Here is a 25308-nt window from a genome sequence, read left to right as displayed (position 1 = left end):
AGAAATGGTTAAGAATGATGTAAGCTTTATTCTCTCATTTGTGATCCTGATGGCAAAAATGTGGATTTTCGGGTTCTCCCCTAGGGTGTGCCCGACAGAACCGAGTGATTTGGTGTTCTTCCCTAAGTGCTTAGTGCCTAAGGTAAGACAAGCACTCCTGGGAGGCATTAGATTAGGTGGTTCCGCCACAACTTGAGTGCTCTACCTTACTTGCTCCATCCGTTTTTGGTCCTCACCGAGCGAGCGTCCCCGGTCAGTTGGTTCCAGTCGGCTCTAACTGCGCCAGAGAAGAGCTGTAAGCAGGGGTTCAGTGCATCCCCGGTCGGAGACGTGGGTCAGAGTTCGGAAGCGGTGTTTGGCCAAGCCTTCCGGTCGAAGAGGCAGGCTAGAATTGAAAGCGAGCATTGTTCCTCCTTGGCCAGGCCTTTCGGTCGGAGAGGCAGGCCGGAGTAAGAAGTGAGTGCTATTCTTCCTTAGCGAGGCCTTCCAATCGGAGATTGGATCGCCCTTCTGGCATGTCGTTTAGGTGTTTGGGCCGGCCCAGGAGTTTGTGCGTTGTTTGCAACATTGTCTGCTAGGCCAAGCTTTTGCTGGGAAGCCGGTCCAAGAGGGACCCTGGGTTTATGAACCCAACATCTGGTATGATGGGCTATGGACTGTTCAGTTCCATAGGGCTGATCCATATCTCAGGCTGGACAAGGTCGCAAAGAAAGTGGAGCTTTGCTCAGACAACAACAAACTATTTCTTCACATTGGTGTGTGTCTTTGGTGGACTTTGGTCGCACTAGGGGCACCATGCAGTGCCTATGTGCAATTGTTGTTCAAGTAGGCGTATGTGTTGTTTAGTTGAGTCCTCCTCTCTCCTTTGTTGTGATATTAAACCAAATTCATGACTATAAGTTTCTTACTATTATATAATAATTTTAAATTCTATTTTTCAAACTTATTGTAACCATTAATGTGGATCTTTACTTTGTGTTGTTAGTAATATAAAAGATTGTGCCTTCATGTTTTTAGTGCACCTTTGTTAGACTTTAATATATATTTACATACATAATGTTAAGTTATATTGGCTCTACTTGTATGGTGAGAGATGGAAGTGGAGAGAGATGGGAGTGGAGATAGTGCAATAAGTCCTCTCATCCATCCCCTTCCCTGCCTTTTATTGGAAGTGGAAGCAAAGATTTTTATTGCTTCTCTTGATAGGACTTATATTTATAAAAGAATCCCTATAAGTTACAAATAGGCCCTAAACATTACCCAAGAAGAACACATGTTCTCTAATTGGGTAAATATGCTAATGGGGGCCCATAACATATGCCTCATCCCGGCACAAAGCTTTATTATTCTATTCAAGGTAATCCCTAAAAATTAAGAATATGCACATTGGTTTAGTTGTATAGGTTCCACTTCTTTCTAACTTCCACACTAGTGTGGGTTCATAACCACGACAATGATTAGTGGATCGATCGGTGGGTCAATGTGTGAGACTTCGGTGGTTTAGCACTAAAGACACAAAAGGACCTATCCTTGTTTAGGCCTCTAATCCCTACTTCCAGCAGTGAGTTATTTGTGTTAGAATGCTCAAAACAAGCTCGTACAATGAGACAAAGATGGTAGAAGAGCGCTAAGCTAGTTCTGATCTAAGGTCTACTAAGGTTCATCCCTAGTGTGTGATCGGTCCTCTCCTTCTATATGAGCCTATGCCCCCTGATAGGATCTAGATGGCTAGAGGGAGCAAATAAACTACAAAAAAATTCTATAGAAACCACAACACTAGAGCAAAGGTGATTAGTAAAAAAATGATCCTAATAGCCACTATTTGCTCTAGCTCTACAAACGCCCAATGTAAGCCCCTGCACAAGTCTAGTAGCCTTGATTTTTAATCTAAAACACAACACCAGACAAGTTACAAAGAACACTAGCTACACTAGAGAGCTACTAAAAGGAGAGTAACTAAAACTAGTTACTACTACAACTAAGCTACTCTAGCTAGCAACACAAGCGAGTAATAGGAATGTAAAGAGCAAGTGCATAGCGAGCAAACCACTGAGGCAAGAGATGAACACAAGATTTATCCCTGTTGTTCGGTTGCCTATTGACAACCTACATCGACACTGTGGCAAGTCCCAAAGTGACGATTCATGCGCTAACTAGCATGACAAGTTAGACCCACAACTTGGGTGCCGCAAGAATCAATCAAATGGTGCACTCCATCTAGCCACGAGCATTCCACTATAGTATCCCTTTGCAACTCCACGAGGTGGGATCAATACCTCTCACAAATCATTGGTTGGAGGTAGGGAACAATCATCAACACTCCTCTCAACAACCATAGTTGCTCCAAGCCATCTAGGTGGCGGCAACCACAAAAGAGTAATAAGAAAACCATAGCCCAACTGATGAACTAGTGCCACTAGATGCAAATCAACAAAGAAAATGCACTAGATCTCTCCCAATCTCACACAAATGCGATCACTAAGTTTGCAAGTGAGCTAGGGGTGTTTGACAAGCTCTTTGTATGCACCAATATCAGACAAGGGTGCCAAGAAAGTCAAAAGAGGCAACCACACAAGTATATACAGAGCAAAAGAGCCAACTAGACGTTGGGGAAAAAACTACCAGTTCGTGTCCACACCGGATGATCCTGTGCCCTGCCGAGGACAGCAGCGGAGCAATCTGGTGCCTCCTCCAATAGTTAGTCTAGACACTAACCATTAGCCCAACAGCCAATCCTTGTGTTAACCACTGAATTTGTAAAATTCTGGTACCCTTCAACCATCGAGAGCTTTCGAGAAATAAAAAATGTCAAGGGTACGACTTTTGACAAGTAGTCCTACCTGGCTTAATTTGCACGCCTAAGCTATTCTCAATAGATTTAGACAATTTATCTCTAAATTGATTCAAAGTTTCAATAAAATTGGTAATAAGTGGCACGTGTGCACTACTAAGCATAGGAATTTGACTTGGTGACTTCGGTGGGCTAGGAAGAACTGCATTGTACCTCACTGAAGCTCGATTCACCGCTGGTATGTGATCAGTTAGCGTGTTACGAGCCAAATTCGAAGCAAAAGTGACCATTGGCATAGACGTACTAATGAAAGAGATGGCTAGAGGGGTGTGAATAGCCTATAAAAATTATCTACAAAGACACAAATACTATAGCAAAGGTTGATTAGTACAAAATGAATTCCTAATAGCAACTACTTGCTCTAGCTCTAATTCTCCCGATGCAAGCCCCTACACAATTCTAGTATATTTGGTTTCTACATTATAGCACAACACCAAACAAGCTACTACTACAACAAGCAACACTAGAGAACTACTAACAAAGGCAACTAACAACAAATCACTCTACTATAGAGACTACACAAGCAACAACTACACAACCAAGGATAAGATATGAATGTAAAGAGCAAGGGTATCGTATGCAAGCCAATGAGGGCAAGTGATTGATAGACCAAGATACTAAAGATTCCCTATAGGGCTTTGGGTGCAGTGGATGTAGAAGCCTTTGGGTCACCTAAGATGGGATCATGGTATCAGGTAACATTGCCCCACCTATCCTTGATGCAACTCGTAAGGAATGCTTGTAGATTGGTGGAGAACTTAGCCTCAATCTTTTGTCAAAGATTCTAAGGAAGCTCTTTGATTGCCATTAGATTCTTGATGAACCCTTGGTTGAAGGGATCAGTGTGATCACCCTATCCTTGGGCTTATCATTGTCCATCATATTGCTCATAGATTTCTTCTTCCTTCTCCCTGACGGAGTCAACAAAAGGTGTGTTGACGCAGATTTGAGTCACACACTAGCAAGGGCTGGCATGCCTAAGTTCGCACATGACTTTGATCGTAACGAGAATGTAGTAAATCAACGAAATCGACCAACAAGCCAGTTAGCCCGATTCGACGCTAGTTCTTCACCTGGTAGACTCCCAAACACCTCCTGGGAAGACCCATCGAGGAGAGGCACAGTGAGATTTCCTAGGGTCAGCAAGGCCACCTAGAACACCGTCAAATCTCATTGAGAGACATGACGAACACCAAGGTAAAGAGAAAGTTAGTTCAAAAGGGCAGTAGATGTGTTTCTGATGATGGGAAGTTGGATTCCTCAATCAGCCGTGATCCTCTCGTTATATAGAAGGGGTGGTCTTATATCAGTAAAAAACATGTCCACAACGTAATCTCTAAGTTTCCCACATCGAAAATAGATCCAAAACCGATTTGGAAACAAATCGGACTAGGAATAATTTGACAAACCGTCCTGGCCGATTTTCTCAGGGCTATGCACTTTGGCCACCCGACAACACAGGGAAACCGCCAGGCCAGTCTATGAAGTATGCATAAAAAATAATCATATTTATAATATGTAACTAGTATCATTAGATTGACATGGAACATACTTTCATAATACATTTATTTGGAGATGCAATCATTGATATTAGAGCAACCCCAACCTTTGTAGTTTCCATAGTTGTCATGTCAACTAAAAACTCTAGATAGAAACCAACTCACCCAACCCACAGTTATCTACCTCCACCACTGCTTTCTTCTCTCCTTATCCTTCCTCCCTCATGTAAGTCTCCTTTTTCTTCGCTGTACGAAAAGCAACTCCTCATGCAAGGTGCTCATGGCGAGCGCGCGGCATGGCTAGAGCTACGATAGCGGTTGGAGCGCATCATGGTAGGGGCGCTCGCAGGCAGGCACATGATAGCACGCAGCGGTGGCACGACGGCGACGAGTGCTCTTGTGTAGGGGCGGCGCGGCTATGAATGGCGTGCACAGATAGATTGGCTCAATAATTGGCGAGACAGCCGTTTTGCGGTGGCGAGGCAAAGGCCAGTACTCTGCGCGCGATATCGTGACGATGAGCGGGCACAACGACGAAGTTGTCGTATGCGGCGACGGCAAGCTTACAAAGCTTGGCAGAGGCAACCAACTCATCTAGGCACATCACGGGGGCGAGCGTGGTAGGAGTAGACGTGTGGGCCCCACTCTAGAAGAAATGACTCGTTTCATCCCAACGGGGAAAAGATTGTTTCGTTATGCGTTAGGCGTCAAGTCGACGCCTGTCGACATAGAATTTTTGTCCCATGCCGAGGACACACGCAGCAAGCCAGAAGGGTCCGCTCGATGGAGTAGATCCGCCTAGCTTCAGCGTAGGGATGGTGATCCTACGTGATCCTCCTGAGACGTGCCAGTCAATTTGACCCTGCAATTGACAAGGAGAGAAGTTCATTAGTAATTAAGGGTGGAACTTGCCAGTGTTGTCAGACGGTCCCAAATGTGCGGCTATGAGAGCCAATATGAAAGGAGATTGACTAAATAGTCGATTCCAGTATGTTCATGAGAATAAATCAATTAGAGCTCATGGGGTTGTGTAAGAAGGATCGATTATCATTCATGATAAATATCATTAATCGAACAGATATTAATCAATGGAAATAAGATGTCAACAATGATCGGTTTGTGCTGAGCCAATGATTATAATTAATCGAACCCCTTTTTATATAAAGAAACAATTCAACACCACTTAACTGTTTAATAAAGATAAATCTAATGAGCATGTTAGATCTCATCTATCATCATGACCAGTGGGGCATGAGGCAGAATCATGCAGGCCATAGAAATAACAATAGACTCGATGACCCTAACTCATTACTAATATCAGTGGGGCATGACGCAGAATCATGCAGGCCATAATACAATAATAAGATCATGGGGCTAATATATCTTTCAACCTATCTTTACTTTAACGGTCTCGTGTTGTGAACTGTTCGCGAAAGCGCTCGATATCGGCTAAAACAGCTAATTTAGGCATAACGCGTAGTTAAAGTCATGCCTTACCAGGAATAGATCTACTAAATATTGATCCCCACTCCACGGTGCTAACAGTGGGGTGTGAGACAGAATCACATAGGTCGCGATAACGGGTCGTGGAACGGTTCTCTCTAGCCAATAGATCTACTCAAGACGCAACATGCCTCAATCACACATTATGCATGATCAAGATTGATGTAAAACAGCCGATAAGACATAACTCATCGTTTAAGGTGTAGATTGGATCAGTTTTAGGTTAGCAAACGATGGGTCAAATAAGATATAAGGCCGATCTAAATCAATCTCAATCGGGCAGAGTGATATTGTTGTAATTAGATAAATAATGAAAGCAATAAGCAATATCGGTAACTTAATAAATCTACCAAAGACTGCCATTCTAAGGTAGAGCCGATAACTTGACCTTGATCTAATTCAAGCAGTGAGGTGTGAGGTAGAATCATACAGGCTATACTTGAATTAAACAAGAGTCGATAACTAGCTTATACTAGAGCCATAGTGGGGGTCGACCGAATCGATGCAGCCATACGAACAGAGGTATAAACCATGACGGTACTTACAGACAAGCAGTGGAGGTCGACCAGATCGATGCAGCCATACTCGCTGAAGAACTCACTGAGATCTACTCTACTCCTACTCCTAAGGGGTGGCCAGAGCCGAAAAAAATAATTGACTTGTATTTAGATTGATTGATGTCTTGATACAATAGCCGAGGGTTTATATTTATACCCTGGGCTGATAAGAGTCCTAAACGAACACGACTAGATAACAAAAAGAAATACCAAGATATATGGACTCTAATTTCCCTTATGTAGAATCCTTGCTTCTGAAGCTTCCATATTTGATACGTGTCCTTGTTTTTTATCCTAGTATGCACCAGGACTTCATGTCTCTTAAATTAATTAAATAATATTTCTTGATCGGCTCATAAATATCCCTTAATTAGGAAACTTTCTCGCTTTTGACATCATTGGCCGATCTCTTCCTTTTTAGGATAAGCTTATCAAATTTTCATGTAAACATAGGCCCCCTAGTTCGAAGTATGAGTTTTCATGCTTCAAACTATTTTGATCCGATGGTCTTCTTTTTCCCTAGCCAATGACATTTGATTGCAATCACTAAAAGCTGCATCGACTCCATCTTCGTTTTGATCTTGATAACTTCAAAATTGATCTTTCTCTGCATCTCCGTTCATCTGCTTTAGCTGATTAGGAGCTGGCCCCCCCGAGTTTGATCATAGCAATACAAGTTAACCGGCAGTACGAAAATATGCTTATTTCAAGCCTCACCTACACATGTGAACTTTGAAGTGTCTACCATACCATCTTGGTGGTTGAGGAATGGAACGGATTAGAATACAGTCATCCTCGCCTCCCCTGCTCAGAAAACTTGGGTTTTTGAAATATTTTGAAATTAAACATAGCTTTGTTCCTCAAATGATTCTCTCAGATCGCTCAATGTGTATAGTTCCTCATCAAAGCATTGTTTTGTCTCTTCTTATTCTACTTCTAAAAAGCTTATGTGGAGTTTTAGGTAGGGATAAAATATGTAGCGTACTTACCTTACATATATTGTAAGGTCAAATCCCGGATCCGAGGAGAGAAATATCATACTCTTAGATCAAGATATGCATGTGCGTGAAATATTTAGTGGCTAACCTAATTCTACTATGCTCTTTGAAATACATTTCTCTCTTATGGAATATTTTTGCGAGAACATGGGCTATCTTTTCTCATCTTTTTCTTTTTCCCCTTTTATATTTATTTATTTTGGACTTCTTTTGTATCCATCTTTTATATATTTTTATATAACCCATGTCTCTCTTTATAATAAATTTTTTAGAGAAATATTATCAAGAACTTAGAGCATTTATTCTAATAAAACCTAATATATTTTTTGTCTTCTCCTAGTGTAGGAGCAGAACATTTTGAGATGGATGAAGAACATGTTTTTGCGTACTTCCAGTATAGAAGCAGCACATATATGTGGCGTGTACGTGATCTTGATTTTGGGAACATGATAAATCTCTCAATAAGGGTCAACAAAACTTGACAAAACTCAACACAGAGCAAGTAACTTATGTTAAAGATTTTTAATGAGACTAATATATGGCTCTGGTTGGGAATTCAACATCATTGAGGAGACAAGCTATTGATTTTAAATTTTTGTAAGAAAATTTCCCAAGTACTTTACAAAAAGAAGCAAGGTTTCTTTCATCATACCATATCTCATTCATCAACTACTTAGATAGCATGTTTTCCCAATGATAGATTGTTCACAAGTGATAGGAAAAGCATAAAATAAAGAATATGCGTACCTCCGCTTTAAACCAATGAATGCCTTTGCTCTTTTAGTATGTACATATCAGCTAGACTTCATCGACCTTATGATCTCTGCATTCTCAATCAAACATATGATATGGCATGACCGCATGTACTTCCAAGATCTGACTCATCCTTTTTGTGCCCACATACATCTTGTATATATATGCATGGAAATCTGACTTGCATGCACTACATAAAGGGCTCTATCGACTTGATGTCTTGATCTTCCAATCCTGAGCCAATTGCGAGCAATCTTTTATTTATTGTTTCTGACTTTTAATAAGGCGATTGTCAGTTTTAGAAGTCCCGCAATCAGATCAAGTTGAGAACATAGAAAGAGCACTGTGAAAAATTCGCTTGCTGAAGCCACAAACTGCAACAAAGGTCAAGGCTGGCCAAGAGGCTTCCTAAGTTGGCCGTTGAGCGCTCTGTAGGTACATCAAGGTAGTGCAGACACCCTTGTTGTTGTCATGACCGTCTTTTTGTTTTTGCTCTATAGGCGATATGTATCGTATCGGTTTTTTTTCACATCTTCACGCTTATTGTTTTAACTAGAGGCGATACCCTTCTGGTACCGGCTATTAGAGCTGATGACTGAATGAATCAGCTATTAAGTGTTGATCAAATGCTAAGATAACATCCATTTACATATTTTGCCACATAATTTTTCAAGGGTTAAACGATTGATCAACCCAGAGCAAGCATTTCATCAAGTGCCACAAAACTTTGTTTCAGAAATTCATTGATTCTGATCCGCACTTAGGATTCCATTTAACATTCACACGTCGGCCTAAACCCATACTCGGAGCTAATGCTTATTTTTCTTAATCCAATGGCCGACGTGAATCCGTGACTATTCACTAAAACAAACTCTCAGAGCCGATTGCTTGCATCGGCTGTGGGCTTTTATTGCTGATCTTAATGAAGCCTCCTTCCCATAACATGCTAGAAAAGCATTCGAAGTCTCCTAGTTCCCAAAAGACTAGATCGACTGTTACGATGCTCACAGATTCATCAGCGCGGACCACCTCAACATTGTCTCTATGCACTAAATCAAACACTGATGCATGGTCGATGGCACATAATAGTTTGCATGAATCCAATCATGACCGAGGAGCAAACTATATGACCCTTTTCCATCGATGAAGAAGAACGTGGTGAGCAGAATCTTACTCCCGATTGTTAGTTCGACATTTATTGCTCCTGGGGTCTTAGATGCATTACCTCCAAAATCCTTAAACATCATGTCAGTCTCTATCAGATCTTCTGGTCCTTTGCTAAGTTTACGAAAAGTGGTGTAAGGCATAAGATTGATAGAAGCACCTCCGTCCATCAATATCTTGTTCGTCGGCTTTCCATCAACAAGACCTTTTATATATAAAGCTTTTATGTGTCGATGCTTAACTGGTTTATCAAATATTGCTTGTTGTACAACCGTTAACTTGGTAACTATTTTTTCATACTCCGATGCATCAAAATCCGAATACACTTCTTGATCTGTTGAAGCTCTGAATTCTGATGGCAATAGAAAAGCCATTTGGATATTAGCCGATGGTTACTTTCTATCGGCTGTTTGCTTGGTACACCATACTTAAGGTTTACCGGATGCCTGAGCCTGTTCTATCTCTTTATTTCTTAGACGTTGCACCCTTCCCTTTTGGCTTCTTGTTAAACCTCCTAGACACCATTGGTCCTTCTACCAAACATATTTTTTTTCGTTGCTTTCCCCTTCATAATCAGCCCAGTCATGGTCAACAACTCTTTTTCCCAACCAATTATGAGCACTTCCATTTTTTTAGCGCTGGTCCTTGTTATCATGATGATATGTATCTTGAGTACGGATAGACCGACGGTTGGTTTGAGATTGCCTAATCTCTCAATACTGATTACTGTATTCTGGACAGTTATGTCTGGTAGGCAACTTCAAACCTTTATTCCAGCAATGTCTGAAGAAAGGACAATTCAAATATAATTCAGCTCATTTCCTTTCATACCTCTCTTCTTTCAATTGATGCTGGTATGCTTGATCCTTTAACCAATGCTGATAATCCTTTTCCTTCTGCCGCTGCCACTTATTCAACAGAATCCAAGATGTAATCTATGGCTTTGCCGTCTTTGCTTTTGACGTCTCTCCCTGCTCATATTGACTCTTTTGCTCAACACGACGTCTTCTAATCTCTCTATATTCGTCAGCCGATATTTGCATCTTAGGATCGACTATTCTAGCTTCTTTTGATTTGGTTGATGTTAGGACCTTAGTTTTTCCTTTGAATAGCCCAGCATCAACCATGTTTTGGTCTCTTGGGAAAGAATTATCATCAACTTTTATTTTTCGAGGCATATCAAATTTGAGCCTCCCCTGCTGAATAGCCCTCTGTATATGCTGCCAAAAAATTCTGTATTCGTTGGTGGAATGAGAAGTAGCATTATAGAATTTGCAGAACTTCTTATTCTTTAATTGATCAGGGAGCAACATGACATGACCATCGGGCAACTTGATCTGTCCTTTTTCAAGCAAGGAATCGAAGAGCTTATCTGATTTAGTGACATCAAAGTCATAGCTCTCCTCAACTCCTCTTCTCCAAGGATTTGGCATCATTACTGTCTTCTTGCCCTAATTCCATTCAGCCGTAGCAACCTTTTCTTCTTTATCTTCATAGCCATCATTGACTGAGTATGGATCATAAGTTTTAGCTACTGTGGTACTCTTTTGGAACCGGGTATCTCTGCGCATACTCTGAAATTGGCTATTGAGCGCTGCCACTCGTTGAGCCAATTGTCCCAAGTTGTCAAATTCTATCCCAATAGCTTTTCTTTCCATATTGGCAATATTCCTTAAACAGCTAAAACAACTAGTTGATCATCAGCCAAATTTAAGGAGAAGCACAAGTTCCTGGTTTCTCGGAACCTCTGAAGAAATTCAGTGCTCGATTCATTAGTCTTTTGTCTTATAGTTATTAGATCGGTAATCTTCTTTTCTCTAGTCCTAGTGTAAAAATATGTATGAAACTTCTTCTCTACGTTAGCCCAATTGGTAATAGAATTGACTGGTAGTGATGAAAATCAAGTGAAGGCTGGCCTTGATAAGGACAAGGAGAAGAAATGAACTCGATGGGTATCCTCAACTGATGCTTCACCTAGCTGTGTAAGATACCGACTGACATGTTCTATCGTGCTTGTACTGTCTTGGCCAGTGAACTTAGCAAACCCTGGGAGCCTATAATTTATGGAAAGGATGACCAAATCATACCATTCTAGATATGGGTGTTAGTACAAAAAGGTCAGCCCTTTTGGCTTCAGACCGAACAGATTCTTCATCATCTCGGTCACCCTCAATAATAATTCATCAGCTTATAGATTTGGATTCCTCTACACCTGCTGACCCATCTGTGGATTGAAATCCTATGTGTCTTGATACCCTGGATTTGGCATCATGTGAAGGGTGTTATAATATGTGCCAAAGTTATATCCTTGTGAAATATTGATTTGCTGGGTCCTTTGTTAGCTTGCTGCTTGAAGTCTCTGATTATAGATATAAGGATGTATATCTCTACGGATCCTTTGAATTGATGGTGCTATTTTTTGAGCCGACGACGGTATGTGGCCTGATATGCCAAAATTGATCACCTGGTTCTGACTTTGCCCCACCGGCTGTTGCACATGCTGTATTGATGGCCCAGGATGGAACTGTGTTTGATTTGCAGTAGTTCCTTGAGTTTGTTCAGATGAACCATGAACTGTCTGGACATCACCACTACCAGCCGGTGCTACTTCTTGATAGCTAGTACCGACTTAATTGGTCCCCTAGGTCGACGGATCTGGAATATTGTAATAAGTCGGTCCGCCTTGACTAACTGAAAATCCATGAATCGCCTCTTTCAAGGCGTTATGGAATACGTCTATGAAAGCTTCGTTATGGCTTGACATGGCATCATGAATAGATTTGTCCATAATCTCTTTAAAGAAACGCCTATCTTCAGCTTTATTTGTGTCCGTCTATCCGTGTAACAGAACTCTTGGTAGTGGAATTTTCTGAACAATTGTGTTGTCAAGTGTTTTAGTGTAGGACAACAAACATTTGTTCTGAAACTCTCCTATAGCTTTGCTGATGATACCCTTATCCCCAACAGGTAGATCTTCATAATGTAGCATAAGGATGTCGTTGTTATTGTGAACCGCCATGACGATTGTGGGGTCCCACTAGGCGTGCCAGAAACATGTGTCGACACAGAATTTTCGTCCCGTGCTGAGGACACACGCGACAAGTCGAAAGGGTCCGCTCGATGGAGCAGATTCGCCTAGCTTCAGCGTAGGGGTGCTCAATCTAGCGCGATCTTCCCGAGACGTGCTAGTCAATTTGACCCTACAATTGACAAAGAGAGAAAGTTCATCAGTAATTAAGGGTGAAACTTGCCGGTGTTGCCAGACAGTCCTGAATGTGCGGCTATAAGAGCCGATATGAAAGAAAATTGACTAAATAGTCGATTCCAGTATGTTCATGAGAATAAATCAATTAGAGCTCATAGGGTTGTGTAAGAAGAATCGGTTATCATTCATGATAAATATCATTAATCGAACAGATATTAATCAATGGCAATAAGATATCAACAATGATCGGTTTGTGCTGAGCCAATGATTATAATTAATCGAACCCCTTTTTATATAAAGAAACAATTCAACATCACCTAACCATTTAATAAAGATAAATCTAATGAATATGTTAGATCTCATCTATCATCATGACCAGTGGGCATGAAGCAGAATCATGCAGGCCATAGAAATAACAATAGACTTGACGATCCTAACTCATTACTAATATCAGTGGGGCATGAGGCAGAATCATGCAGGCTGTAATACAATAATAAAATCATGGGGCTAACGTATCTTTCAACCTATCTTTACTTCAACGGTCTTGTGATGCGAACTATTCGTGAAAGCGCTCGATATCGGCTAAAACAACCGATTTAGGCATAATGCACAGTTAAAGTCATGCCTTACCAGGAATAGATATACTAAATATCGATCCCCACTCCACGGTGCTAATAGTGGGGTGTGAGGCAGAATCACACAGGCCATGATAACGGGGCGTGGAACGGTTCTCTCTAGCCAATAGATCTACTCAAGACGCAACATGCCTTAACCGCACGTTATGCATGATCATAATTGATGTAAAACAGCCGATAAGACATAACGCATCGTTTAAGGTGTAGATTGAATCAGTTTTAGGTTAGCAAACGATGGGTCAAATAAGATATAAGGTTGATCTAAATCAATCTCAATCGGACAGAGTGATATTGCTATAATTAGATAAATAATGAAAGCAATAAGCAATATCGGTAACTTAATGAATCTACCAAAGACTGCTATTCTAAGGTAGAGCCGATAACTTGATCTTGATCTAATTCAAGCAGTGGGGTGTGAGGCAGAATCACACAGGCCATACTTGAATTAAACAAAAGTCGATAACTAGCTTATACCAGAGCCGCAGTGGGGGTCGACCGGATCGGTGCAGCTATACGAACAGAGGTATAAACCATGACGGTACTTACAGACAAACAGTGGAGGTCGACCGGATCGATGCAGCTGTACTCGTTGAAGAACTCGTCGAGATCTACTCTACTCCTATTTCTAAGGGGTGGCCGGAGCCAAAAAAAAAAGTAATTGACTTGTATTTGGATTGATTGATGTCTTGATACAATAGCCGGGGGTTTATATTTATACCCTGGGCTGATAAGAGTCCTAAACGAATACGACTAGATAACAAAAAGAAATACCAAGATACATGGACTCTAATTTTCCTTATGTAGAATTCTTACTGATGAAGCTTCCTTATTTGGTATGTGTCCTTATTTTTTTATCCTAATATGCATCAGGACTTCATGTCTCTCAAATTAATTAGATAATATTTCTTGATCGGCTCATAAATATCTCTTAATTAAGAAACTTTTTCGCTTTTGACATCATCGGCTGATCTCTTCCTTTTCAGGATAAGCTTACCAAATTTTGGTGTAAACAACGTCGTTTCTTGGTTGAGAAACTATTTCCTCACTCTTTTTTTCTCTTTCTTCATTAAGTAGTGTGCCACGTCGAATATTAGCTCAGCTGGTAGATCAACGTTTAAGTCCATGGAAATCGTTTCCTCATTCGGCGCTGGGACTGCCCTTTATACTCTTCATAGGCTGTGTTTGTTTTCCACATCTAAACTCTAGCCCCTGTCACATCGTATGTTTAGATACATGCATGGGGTATTAAATATAGACTAGTTACGAAACTAAATGCATAGATTAAGACTAATTTGCGAGACGATTTTTTAGTCTAATTAGTGCATGATTTGACAATATGATGCTACAGTAACACATGTGCTAATGACAGATTAATTATGCTTAATAAATTCGTCTCGCGGATTACTAATGACTTCTATAATTTATATTATTATTACTATCCAAATACTCACCTCATGTAACATTCAGCGCGTATTTAGTTTCAGGAAGTTGGAATTTAGGGCTACTGTAGCACTTTCGTTTTTATTTGGCAATTAGTGTTCAATCATGGACTAATTAGGCTCAAAACGTTCGTCTCGCAATTTCCTACCAAACTGTGTAATTAGTTTTTTTTCGTCCATATTTAATGCTCCATACACGAGCCGTAAATATTTGATGTGATAGGTATTGTAGCACTTTTTGAAAATTTAAGGTGGAACTAAATAAGGGCTCAATATGATACATGAACCTTAGCCCTGGATTCAAAAGAGTTATATTTCTCGAGCACTTGTTCTGGACTTAGGGGGAAGTAGGTAGGAGTAGTCCAAACACATCCTCACAGCCACGTGACATCCGCACGGTCACTTCATCACTGTCACACACAGACTTGGCTCGAGGTGGTATTTGCCAATTTTGCATCTCATCCTCAACAACTGTCGTATATATATATTACTCCTATCCTTACACAGATATCCTCAGGAGTCAGGACTCAGGAGTGCCGCGCCAGGGCTGGAAACGGATAACGTACAACCACAGGGGTGAGAGCACGAAACGTGTGCCACTTTGTCTTCGGTTTGCAGCTCCTCACAGCAGGCTCGCACAGCCCAAAGCAGGCGTCCAAGCGAAGCCCGCTCCAGTCACAGGCAAATTTCTACGGGAGTGTCTTCCCCCCTGCTTTTTCTTCTCCCCTTCACCCCCCCGCGTTCGCGCTCACTCCCCCTCGTTCCTGGCGACGCTTGAGCGACCACCGCAGCCCGCTCGACGCCAGGTCTTCGCCGTGCCGTTCGCCGACGACGAGCACCCTCCAGGTATGCCCGCCCCTTCTTTTCCCTTCCTGCCGCGCGAAACCGAGAGCCCAAACCCTAGCTTACGCTATTTGGCATTTCCACTCGGATCTGATCTAATTACAAGTGTACGCATGTCTTATGCCAGCTAGCTTCGATTATTTTTGCAAAAAAATGACCTTTCTCCTGGGTTCGCCCCTGTTCAGCGTAAGGAGGGGAGCCGGAGATGTTCTACTCGCAGTTCATCTTGGCCAAGAAGGGCCCCCTCGGGACCATATGGATTGCCGCGCACTTGGAGCGGAAGCTGCGCAAGAACCAGGTCGCGGACACGGACATCGGCGTCTCAGTAGGTGGGTGGCCTTGCTTACGCTTCCAACAATTTGATTTTAATCTAGGGTTTGCACTCTACTGTTAGGTTTGTGCATGCTGTGACCTGACCTGTAGGATGGTATAGTGTTGTTCTGCTAATGCTCGTCAGTGTTGTAGCTGCACTGAACCAAAAAAACGCTAAATTTAGCTAATTTATGGTTTCTCTGTAACTGTCCCTGCGGTTACAGCGTCTGTACTACTACCTCCAGCCAAGAAAACTTTGATGTTCAGACAAGAAGAAAGTAAGCTGTGCAGCCTGTCTGAAACGAAATGTTTATGTAACTATAATAGAAGAATTTTAGCCCTTCTAGTCATGTCCAGGGTTAAGTAGCTTCTACCTGCTGCTATCAGATGCGTAAAAGGATAACCTTTTTTGAGCTGTCAATGAGCTGTCCATTCTTTTTTGTTTAATTTGTGGTGCATCATTGACATGGCTATAAAAAATCATTACTCATTTACTCGGTAGATTTGGCATGATATTACCTTGTTGCATGTAGCTGTTTCTTTTCACTGTTCTATTGCCTGCTAGGGTTAAAAAGCACTGATGGCTTTTTTGCTCAGTTACATTGGTTGTTGCTGAGCCGAAGGGGTGTCTGCTTTGGGAATACTAAAGATTTTTTTTGCATTAATTCGCCCTATTGGGAGTAATTCTTAGGTAAAGCTTATTACAACAATATAATACTAGCATCCTGTGTCGTGTCTGTGACGTGGAAAGAACTCATCATTCTGGCTTGATTACTGTGTGACTGTTCTTTTAACCTTTGGATATTATAATTCGTCATTCTAGCTGGACTATTGTGTGACCTCTTTCCCCCCTTTCTTTTTCCTTTTATGTGATTGTCCGTTTGTCACTTCCATATCAGGAGGACTGGGAGTGCTTTTAGTTCTTGATGCTATTATCTGTCATCAAGTGGCTTGACTCTTGGTTGAGTTGAATAATTCAATCACTCTACTCTGGATTTGGAGAAACACAGTTCGGTAGACTGGTGTAGCATCCGATTTAATGCTATGCTGATGCTTTTTGGGTGTCTTTCTTACATTTTATGCATTTTCCCTTGCACATAATGTGTTTATCAGAAGCACCGCCTGATGCATGTGATACAAGAAGGTGCTATGATGTAATTTTGTAATTCCTCTTTCGCACAAATGCTGAGCTTTCATCAGTTGAGCTGCGATGTGATATTGAAAAAAAATAGTTGTTTTTAGTGTCTGATGAAATATATCCATTTATCTCTGTTGCACATGCCTCAGGGAAAAAAAAACTAGTGTCGCGATTTGCCCCAATATCCTCTTGTTGAGTTGGCATGTGAAGCTAGGGTTATAATAGTTTTGAGACAGCCAATATTGACAGTGACATCATTCCTTTTACTATATGCCATATTATGTTGTGTATTTTTTTAGACCATGCATAAATTGATATCGCTACCACCTTGTAATATCATCCATGCTTTATAGAAAACATACAAAGTTGCAAACATGTATAACAGAAAGCAAAGCATACTCAAGTTCCTTATGTACAAGAAGATTTTAAGAGAATTTCAGCCTACATCACATCAACAACAACAACAATTTGGGGTAGGCTAGAGTTGAAACCCAGCAGAAGCAATCAAGGTTCAGGCACGTGAATAGCTGTCTTCCAAGCACTCCTGTCTAAGGCTAAGTCTTTGGGTATATTCCATCCTTTCAAGTCTCCTTTTATTGCCTCTACCCAAGTCAACTTCGGTCTTTCTCTGCCTCTCTTCACGTTACTATCTTGGCTTAGGATTCCACTACGCACCGGTGCCTCTGGAGGCCTCTGGAGCCTACATCACATCACATGTCATAAATTAGGGAGATCTCTAAATTAAGCGAGTATGGACAACTACCAGCCTGAAGTCCAATGCCACGGGTTATGCCTTGTGAAAAAAGTATTATGATTTGTTGTATAACCAATTACCATACGCCAGTATGACGTTCAACGCCATGAATTACGCCTTCAGGAAAAAGATTACTTAGAGAAAATCCAGACTGCAATGATTTATTAGTGTCACTTCATCTTTCCCTCTAATTGTAGAAAGGCTCTTGCTGTCCTTTATATATATTTTTTGGATCAGGCTTAATTTCTCCATCTTCTTTTCTTATTTGTTGCATGAACTTCAGGAAGCCTGCGTATGTCTTGTTATTGTTATAGTGAGACAGTTGTCATAGGCATAGAGGTGTTTGTTTGGTTCATCATATTTGCTCCGTTATTGATTCACACTGTTAATATAGATCACACTACTACGCGTTTGGTTGGGCCAACAATGTAACCGATAGCGGCAGGATCAAATACAGGCTATGCAAGGTTGACCATCTAAAAAAAAACTCGACCTGCGGGGGGTTATGACGGCCCCCGGGTTTTCCCTTTAAGAAGAAGATCTTCTCACACAGATCGAGAAAACCCCCGAACCCCCGCCCCCATCCTGACGCAGGAGGTACCGTTACCCGGTGAGAACCGGGCCGGGGCCTTCCACTGCGCTTTGGCACATGGGGACGGGCGAGGGGATTTTTTTAACCTCAGCCTGAAATCCGCTCCCACGGGGAGTCGAACCCAGGACCTGAGGAGTGCCACTGGGTCACCTAACCGTTTGAGCTAGGCGCCCTTTGGCAAGGTTGACCATCTAGAAGGTCATATACAAGGAAATGTTTCTTTACAGCATGCTTAAAGCTTAGAACACTTGATACTGCACACTTTCTTTCTTCAAGGAGCCAATGGAGCATATTTACATTACAAGCTGCCAGTCTGGATGGGGCAAATCTGCCATCCAGTACAGTTGATATGACATTGTGTAGAATTTAATGATAGTATTCGTGTTTGGCCTAAGAATTCTGCATTGTACATTTTCTGTAATTCTGAGCTGAAAATCTATGGTCGCTATTCCTGCAGATTCCATCATATTCCCTGACGTTCCAATCGCACTTCGGTTATCAAGTCATCTTATGTTAGGCGTGGTCAGAATCTATTCTCGGAAGGTCAACTACCTATTCCATGACTGCAGCGAAGCTTTGCTGAAGATAAAACAAGCTTTCAGGTCCACTGCTGTTGATCTACCTCCTGAGGAGTCAACTGCTCCGTATCACTCTATAACTCTGCCTGAGACATTCGATCTTGATGATTTTGAACTGCCAGAAGCTGCATTTCAAGGGTAAAAGCCGCAGCCTCTGTTTAATAACTTCACTATTTAGGAATAAGAATGCTTTGTTCAGTTTTTTTCTGAACACTTTCTGCTATGATCCAGCGACACTGATCATCATGTGAGCACAAAAGAACAGATCACTTTGCAAGACAACCCAGAAAAAACAGGGTATTCAACATCCCAGTTTGGCCTAGATGGTTGGTCCTGCCTCTGTCCACATCTTGTCTGACTTCATTTCTTTAACATTTTAACCATGGTAAAGTATTAAATGTGCAGAAAGATTTGGTGATGGCAGTTCATCACATATTGGCTTGGACTTGGAGGAGGTATTTACATTACTTTTCTCCATTTTTTGCTATTGGAATAGTTTTTTTTTTCTCTATGTTATGCTCTGATTGCATGATGGTACTGTGGTCCATCTAATAGTGGACTTAACAATTTATTGAAGTTGAGGTAATTTCTGGTTTTTGTATGTTGTAAATTAGAATAAACGAAAAAGTCCCATCTGTCTTGATAGTTTATCTTATTTAGATAGAAGAGCGGCCTGACTTTATGATACCAGCATTAAAACTTTCTGACTAAGGGCTGATTAGATTTATATGTTGTCAGGAATTAATTCTGAACAAGGACCACTCAATTCATCTTGAGTCTGATGATGGGTAAAGTTGCTTCCTTTTTCTTTTGAATATTGTCTTATTATTATCTCTTGGGCATTTGATTTAACTTGTTTTTTTGTCTGGCTGTAACAATCTGTTCTTACATCCAAAGTTTTGACTTCCTGGTTCTCCAGGAATGATTATAAGTTTATGTATGCTGCAAAACTGGATTGTGATTGTGAAGTTCAATGATATTGTCAGAAGACCAGTTATGTGTGTGTAGTAACTTGTATTTTGAAATCCTTTTTTTTGTCATAACATTTCAAATTAGGTGATGTTGCATTGTTGCCCTTTTAATCATATTTCGCTGAAGTTACACTGGTTCTATCTTTCTTTGTTTGTGCCTTCAGAATTATTATTCAAGGTCGGCCATCAGTCCCTTCTACTGATATGGACATTGATGATAACAAAAGTACAGACATAACGGCTGAAGGATACAGCAACATGGACGGTGGGCCTTCTAGTCATGGAAAGCTAGGTCCACTGAATGCAGATGACCTAGGAGGAAACATTATCCCTAACTGGACTGGTTACAATGCACAGACTCCGTACAATGTACAGACTCCTGATTTGAATGATATATTATTGCATAATGAGGGTATTGCAGGGCCATCAGCTTCGTACTATCAACCTAGCCCATTTACTTGTGATGAACCTGCATCACCAGAGTTCATTAGCGCTCAGGCCCCAGCTACACCTGGTTTAATGGGAGAGACAGTTACTTCCAGAGTCCACGAAAGTCCTGTTCTGAGCCCACAGAGAAAAGCATCGCCATCTACCAATGATGAAACTGCAAGGGCTGACACTCCTGCTCCAGCCTCAGATTTTCTCCATTCAGCTACAGGAAATGCCAGTGATGTTGTGGGTGCTGAGATGACAGAACTTGAATTGGCGAAGCCTGTGCAAGTTGAGTCTTCTGTTGTGCAGGACACACATGCATTGGTGCAGCAGCACACAAGTGAGGGTTTACCGTCCCAGGGTCAAGCATCACACTTGGAAGCCACTGCTGATAAGCTGGTTGGTTCTGATGGTATAGCTGCATCTGTTGAAACGGTAACTGTCAATGCAACCATTGAAGATGTACCTTTGGCTGTAAATGATTCAGTGCGATGTGTCGATGGTTCTACTGAACCATTTGTGGTGGAGAACCCAGTACATATTAATGGGCCATTAATTGATGCACAAGGTAATCAGTTGATATCCTTTGTTTGTTTTTATTTTGCCCATGCCATGGTCACTGAAAGGGTTAGAGATCATGTAACTTTTCTACTATTTTTATTTAGGTACAATTGCACCAAATGCAGATTTTCAACATGAAGCCCAAGCAATGCAACAAGTAGTGGCATCTAATGATAGACTGAATGAACTATCAACTTCAGAATTTGCTGAGCCTGAGAAAATGCTGTCAGCTCCGGATGCTGAATTCAATCATGCAATTGACTTGGGGCAGACAACTGCAGAAAAAGGAACAGCTGAATCTGATGGAAGTAACATAATAGGCAGCCTTACGAGCAGAAAAAGACACCTGGAAGATAGCTTACCAGCTTTAGAGAGTGAGACCACTGAAAGGTTGTCTAGCCGACCACATGGTAAAAGAACCAATGATTTTGTTCCTCATGATGATGATATACTGGCATCTATTTTAGGTACGTATGACTTATACACTGCATTTCTGTCGCCTGGATTTAGTGTGTTACCTAATTACTTGACCTTGCATTAGTTGGTAGAAGGACCCCTGGGTTCACACTTGATTCAACACCACTACCACCGAGGGAATCATCTCTGAAACGCCCGAGGTTGGGGTCGAAAATGGGTACACTCAAGAGAAAAGTGCAAATAGATGATGCCATGGTCCTGCATGCTGAGTATGTATTTGCTTTATAACTTTCAAATGTTTTTTTTATTATGAACAAGCAACTGCCTGTTTTTCTAAACTTATTCTTTGCTGAATTCTTACTGCCTCTTTTTTATCCTGACCGGATATGAAATCCCTATCTCCATAGTCCCTTTACTTAGTTCTTGTCATGTGGTTGTAATGCCAACCTGAACCAGGTTCTTATGCAGATATGTTGTGATGTCTCTAGTGCTCGTTAAGGTTTTGACATTATTCCATGTTTATTCTGTATGTTTTCTTGTGCCATCACAACAATCTTGTTTGTAGAAGCTGTCTTACTCATGCTAGGGAGAGTATGATGCAGTTTTGTTTGAAATTTCCTGGTCTGACATTCTACTTTTTCGGTTTCATTTTCTATATGTGCCTACTGAATGCGTCTCTGCACACAATTAATGAATGCTTTCCGAAATAACTTCTGGCATGAGTCTACTTGCTGACAATCTCTTTCCTTCTCCAGTACTATACGGCAACAGTTGATCAATACCGAGGATATACGGCGGATTCGTAAAAAGGCTCCATGCACTCGTTCCGAAATATGGATGATTGAGAAAGGTTCACTGGAAGATGATATATTCCACGAGCCCATCTTTTCCTGTAAGTTTCTTGTGATGTCTTTGTTTTTCTGTACACCGTCACATATCTAAGTTAGAAAAAAATGGAAGTTGGAAGCATCTTGAGCGATGAGGCTGATTTTTGTATATCTACTAGGCCTATCTGAGGAGCTAAACAAATTACACAATCGGACATATGAGGCTATTGTACGCCCTGGTGTTCAGAGCATGAAACTACAAGGTCAATTCGACATGCCTGAAACCATTCCAGATGATAGCAATATTGCTGGGTTTGGTGCTGCTACTATTAATGACCCACTTCACATACCAGATGGGATTCAATCAGATGCCTTGCTGTCAGGTGCAAATGTTGCATGTGGCGCTACATCTGCTTTTGGTTTGCAAATTCCTCCTGACAACCAGGTTAACGGTGCATCTAATGATTTTGTTATCGGCACTCTGTTTCAAGGGGTGACTGAACCTTTTATTGATAATGAGAAAGAAGTGGCACTTGCTGACAGAGAGCATGCTCAAGTAGATACACTGTATAGTGGCCGTCTTCAAGATGTTCCATATGATTTGCAGAGGAGTACTGATGCAAACGTTTCTAGTCAAGATGTGGCTCTAGATAACTCTGGCCAAGCTTGTGCTCACGCAGGGGACGACATGACAGGGGAGTTCAATCATTTTGTTCATAGCAATGCTAATATTTTTGAGAGTAATGAGGTCCCTGCTTCTGAGATTACTGGGGTGGAATATAATCAAGATGCCTCTGGTTTTCCTCGACCAACGGAGGACGAAAATGCGGTGGGATATAATCAAGATGCCTCTGGTTTTCCTCGACCAACGGAGAATGAAAATGCGGTGGAATATAATCAAGATTCCTCTGGTTTTCCTCGACCAACGGAGGATGAAAATGCTGTGTCTGCTATGGGAGATAATTCTGGCTTCCAAGAAAACAACATGGGTTCTCTTATGGATCTAGATATGGTGAATGACTATGAACTGAAGGAATGCAATGTGAGTCCATTTTAGCATATTCAAAATTTGCAAATGCTATAAGAATCTTTTAATTGCTTACTACAGCATGCTTTTCCTGGCCTTTCATTCCAATATCTTGCTGTAGAATTCGTTGCACTGTTTTGTTCAGTTACATCAAGGCCATATAATAACCGGTGCCCTGTTTGGTTTACAGGATTTTGGGAGTGCAATTCATGGTGTTGATACAGGTAGTTTATCCATTCTGATGTGCTCTAATGTATGTGTATGCCTTACATGTAAGGAGAGTAGGAGATTCCAAGTGGCACCTAGGACCTTTCTTTCCACTTATACACAATCAATCCTGCACACAGTAATTACATCCTGGGTTTATTACATCAAATATTTCCCCAACCAGCGTGTACTAGTCTTTGTTGGTCCTGTGTTGTGACAGACCTAGTACAAGCCTGCCACTGTCTGACCTTGTGTTGTTCCAGATTTTCTGAACTATGATGATGATGGGGACTTCGACGACGCCAATGATGATGAGCCAAACCCTAGTGAATTTCAGTCTCTTGACAACAGTGGTTGGTCTTCTCGCACCAGGTACAGTGCTAAGCGATATTTCATTTGGAGTTCAGAATGTTCAGGGCCTTGCTCAACATTTTATGGTCTCAACGCATGGCTGTTCAGGGGTGTTGCAAGATATCTCAAGACTTTATTCGATGAAGACTCTGGTCTGGGAAGGAAGAGTGTCGCCATTGATCATCTGGTGCGCGGGAAGACACGGAAGGAAGCATCGAGAATGTTCTTTGAGACCTTGGTATGCCAATTCTTCCCTCAATTTTGCGGTTCAGTGCCGAGCCTCCCTCATGAGCACTAATTTGCTCTCCATTTCATCCACAGGTGCTGACGACAAAGGACTACATCAGCGTGGATCAACCAAACCCCTACGACTTTGTGAGCATAAAGCCAGGTCCAAAGCTGCTGATGTCAGAATTCTAGACCATCAAAGTCGACTTACCCTGGCGCGATACATACGGCTTACCATTGTATCCATCACACCGACCAACAGCACTGCAGATTCCCCCACCCCCTCCGACAAATCCATTTTTTGTTTGTTAAGTTTCCTCCCCTCTGTAGCATCTCCCGCGCTGATCCGTTGTTGCTAGGGTTTGAGTAGGATGGTGGTTATGTTGTACCTTCGGCTATTCACTGTATATATGATTTAGTGACACTTGTAAAGCCTGCCATGTAATCTGATAGCGTCGGCTCCCCTAAGTTATTGTCTTTGCTTGGCTAAGCAAGCCCGTAGGAATTGTATACGTTAACAACCTGCGATGATGATGTACTTGTTGATTATGTCAGGATTGATGGTTTTAACTCAGTTATTCAAGTGACCTTTCTTGTGAACCATTTCTCCATGCTGGATCTGGGGTAAGATTAAATGGGCCAGGATTCTTGCGATGTCTGAATGGGAAAGCAGGTTGCGATGTTCATCTGATGAGGGCTCTGATTTATCCAGCTTATCTAGGAAGCGCTTTCCTGATAAGCTGCACAAATAAAGTAAAGATTTAGCTTCTGTTTTTTTTCCCATACAAATGAGAGTTGGGAATAAGCGTTGTAAAAAAAACATATTGTTTGGCTGTTGTTTCAGTCTACTTTGGCCACTTAAGCGGTACCAAACAGGCCTGAGTAAGGGCATTGTAAAGCGACTTTGGATCCGTACCTGTCGCATGAAAGTGGCAGGTAGCAGTCTAGGCTCCGTTAAGCTGCCATTATAAGCCAGTATTTTTCTCTCCCAACGAGTTAGACGTACAAATCAGCACAAGTGACTTATAGACCAGCCGAACATAGCCCTAATTTATTTTCATTACAGCCAGATGTCCCGAAAAAGAAACGAGCAAAAAAGGAACCCAAAAAAAATGCTCGAAAAAATCGTGGAGGATGACGAGTAGCAGGATCATGTCACCTTGGACGGCGATGGCTCGACAAAAGGAGGGCAGGAAAGCGACCACCACGACGGTGCGCAGAGGAAGTCGGTGCCGGAATTATTCGGCGACCACAGTGCCGTTTTGGGATCATCTTATCACGGCTGGCCGTCGTCGACAGCATTTCTGTGGCGCATGGCCGTATGTCACCCGAAAACAGCTCGCGTCTTATCGCTCATCGGACGGTGCGGTGCACTGTGGTTGCTCGTGCAGCTGTTGCTGCCACTCCAGGATCTGACGGCTGCCTCGTATGTAGGAGTAAAATGCTATACTGGTGCCTTTGCTGTG

The 25308-nt window shown here is 41.7% G+C and overlaps 1 protein-coding gene across 3 annotated transcripts; it reads left to right on the top strand.

Annotated features, from left to right (window-relative positions):
- Nucleotides 1-15266: 15266 nt before the first annotated feature.
- LOC136456978 (sister chromatid cohesion 1 protein 4-like) lies at nt 15267-24442 on the top strand. 3 transcript variants are annotated; one of them, XM_066456996.1, is made up of 15 exons: nt 15267-15450; nt 15633-15776; nt 18701-18959; nt 19053-19147; nt 19227-19276; nt 19560-19609; nt 19957-20792; nt 20890-21252; nt 21327-21471; nt 21958-22094; nt 22209-23071; nt 23247-23328; nt 23527-23635; nt 23723-23852; nt 23936-24442. In XM_066456996.1, the coding sequence occupies exons 2-15, from the start codon at nt 15653-15655 to the stop codon at nt 24032-24034; spliced, it is 3342 nt and encodes a 1113-aa protein (XP_066313093.1). In that variant the 5' UTR covers nt 15267-15450; nt 15633-15652; the 3' UTR covers nt 24035-24442. The 3 variants fall into 3 exon arrangements, with proteins under 3 accessions (XP_066313093.1, XP_066313094.1, XP_066313095.1); XM_066456997.1 differs by having other exon boundaries at nt 15575-15776; XM_066456998.1 differs by having other exon boundaries at nt 15268-15450; nt 23247-23280.
- Nucleotides 24443-25308: the final 866 nt, after the last annotated feature.

The sequence above is a fragment of the Miscanthus floridulus genome, chromosome 6 (assembly GCF_019320115.1).
Source record: "Miscanthus floridulus cultivar M001 chromosome 6, ASM1932011v1, whole genome shotgun sequence".
NCBI classification, from domain to species: Eukaryota; Viridiplantae; Streptophyta; class Magnoliopsida; order Poales; family Poaceae; genus Miscanthus; species Miscanthus floridulus.
The sequence above is the reverse complement of the archived record's forward strand: the minus strand, read 5'-3'. Positions and strand labels throughout refer to the sequence as shown.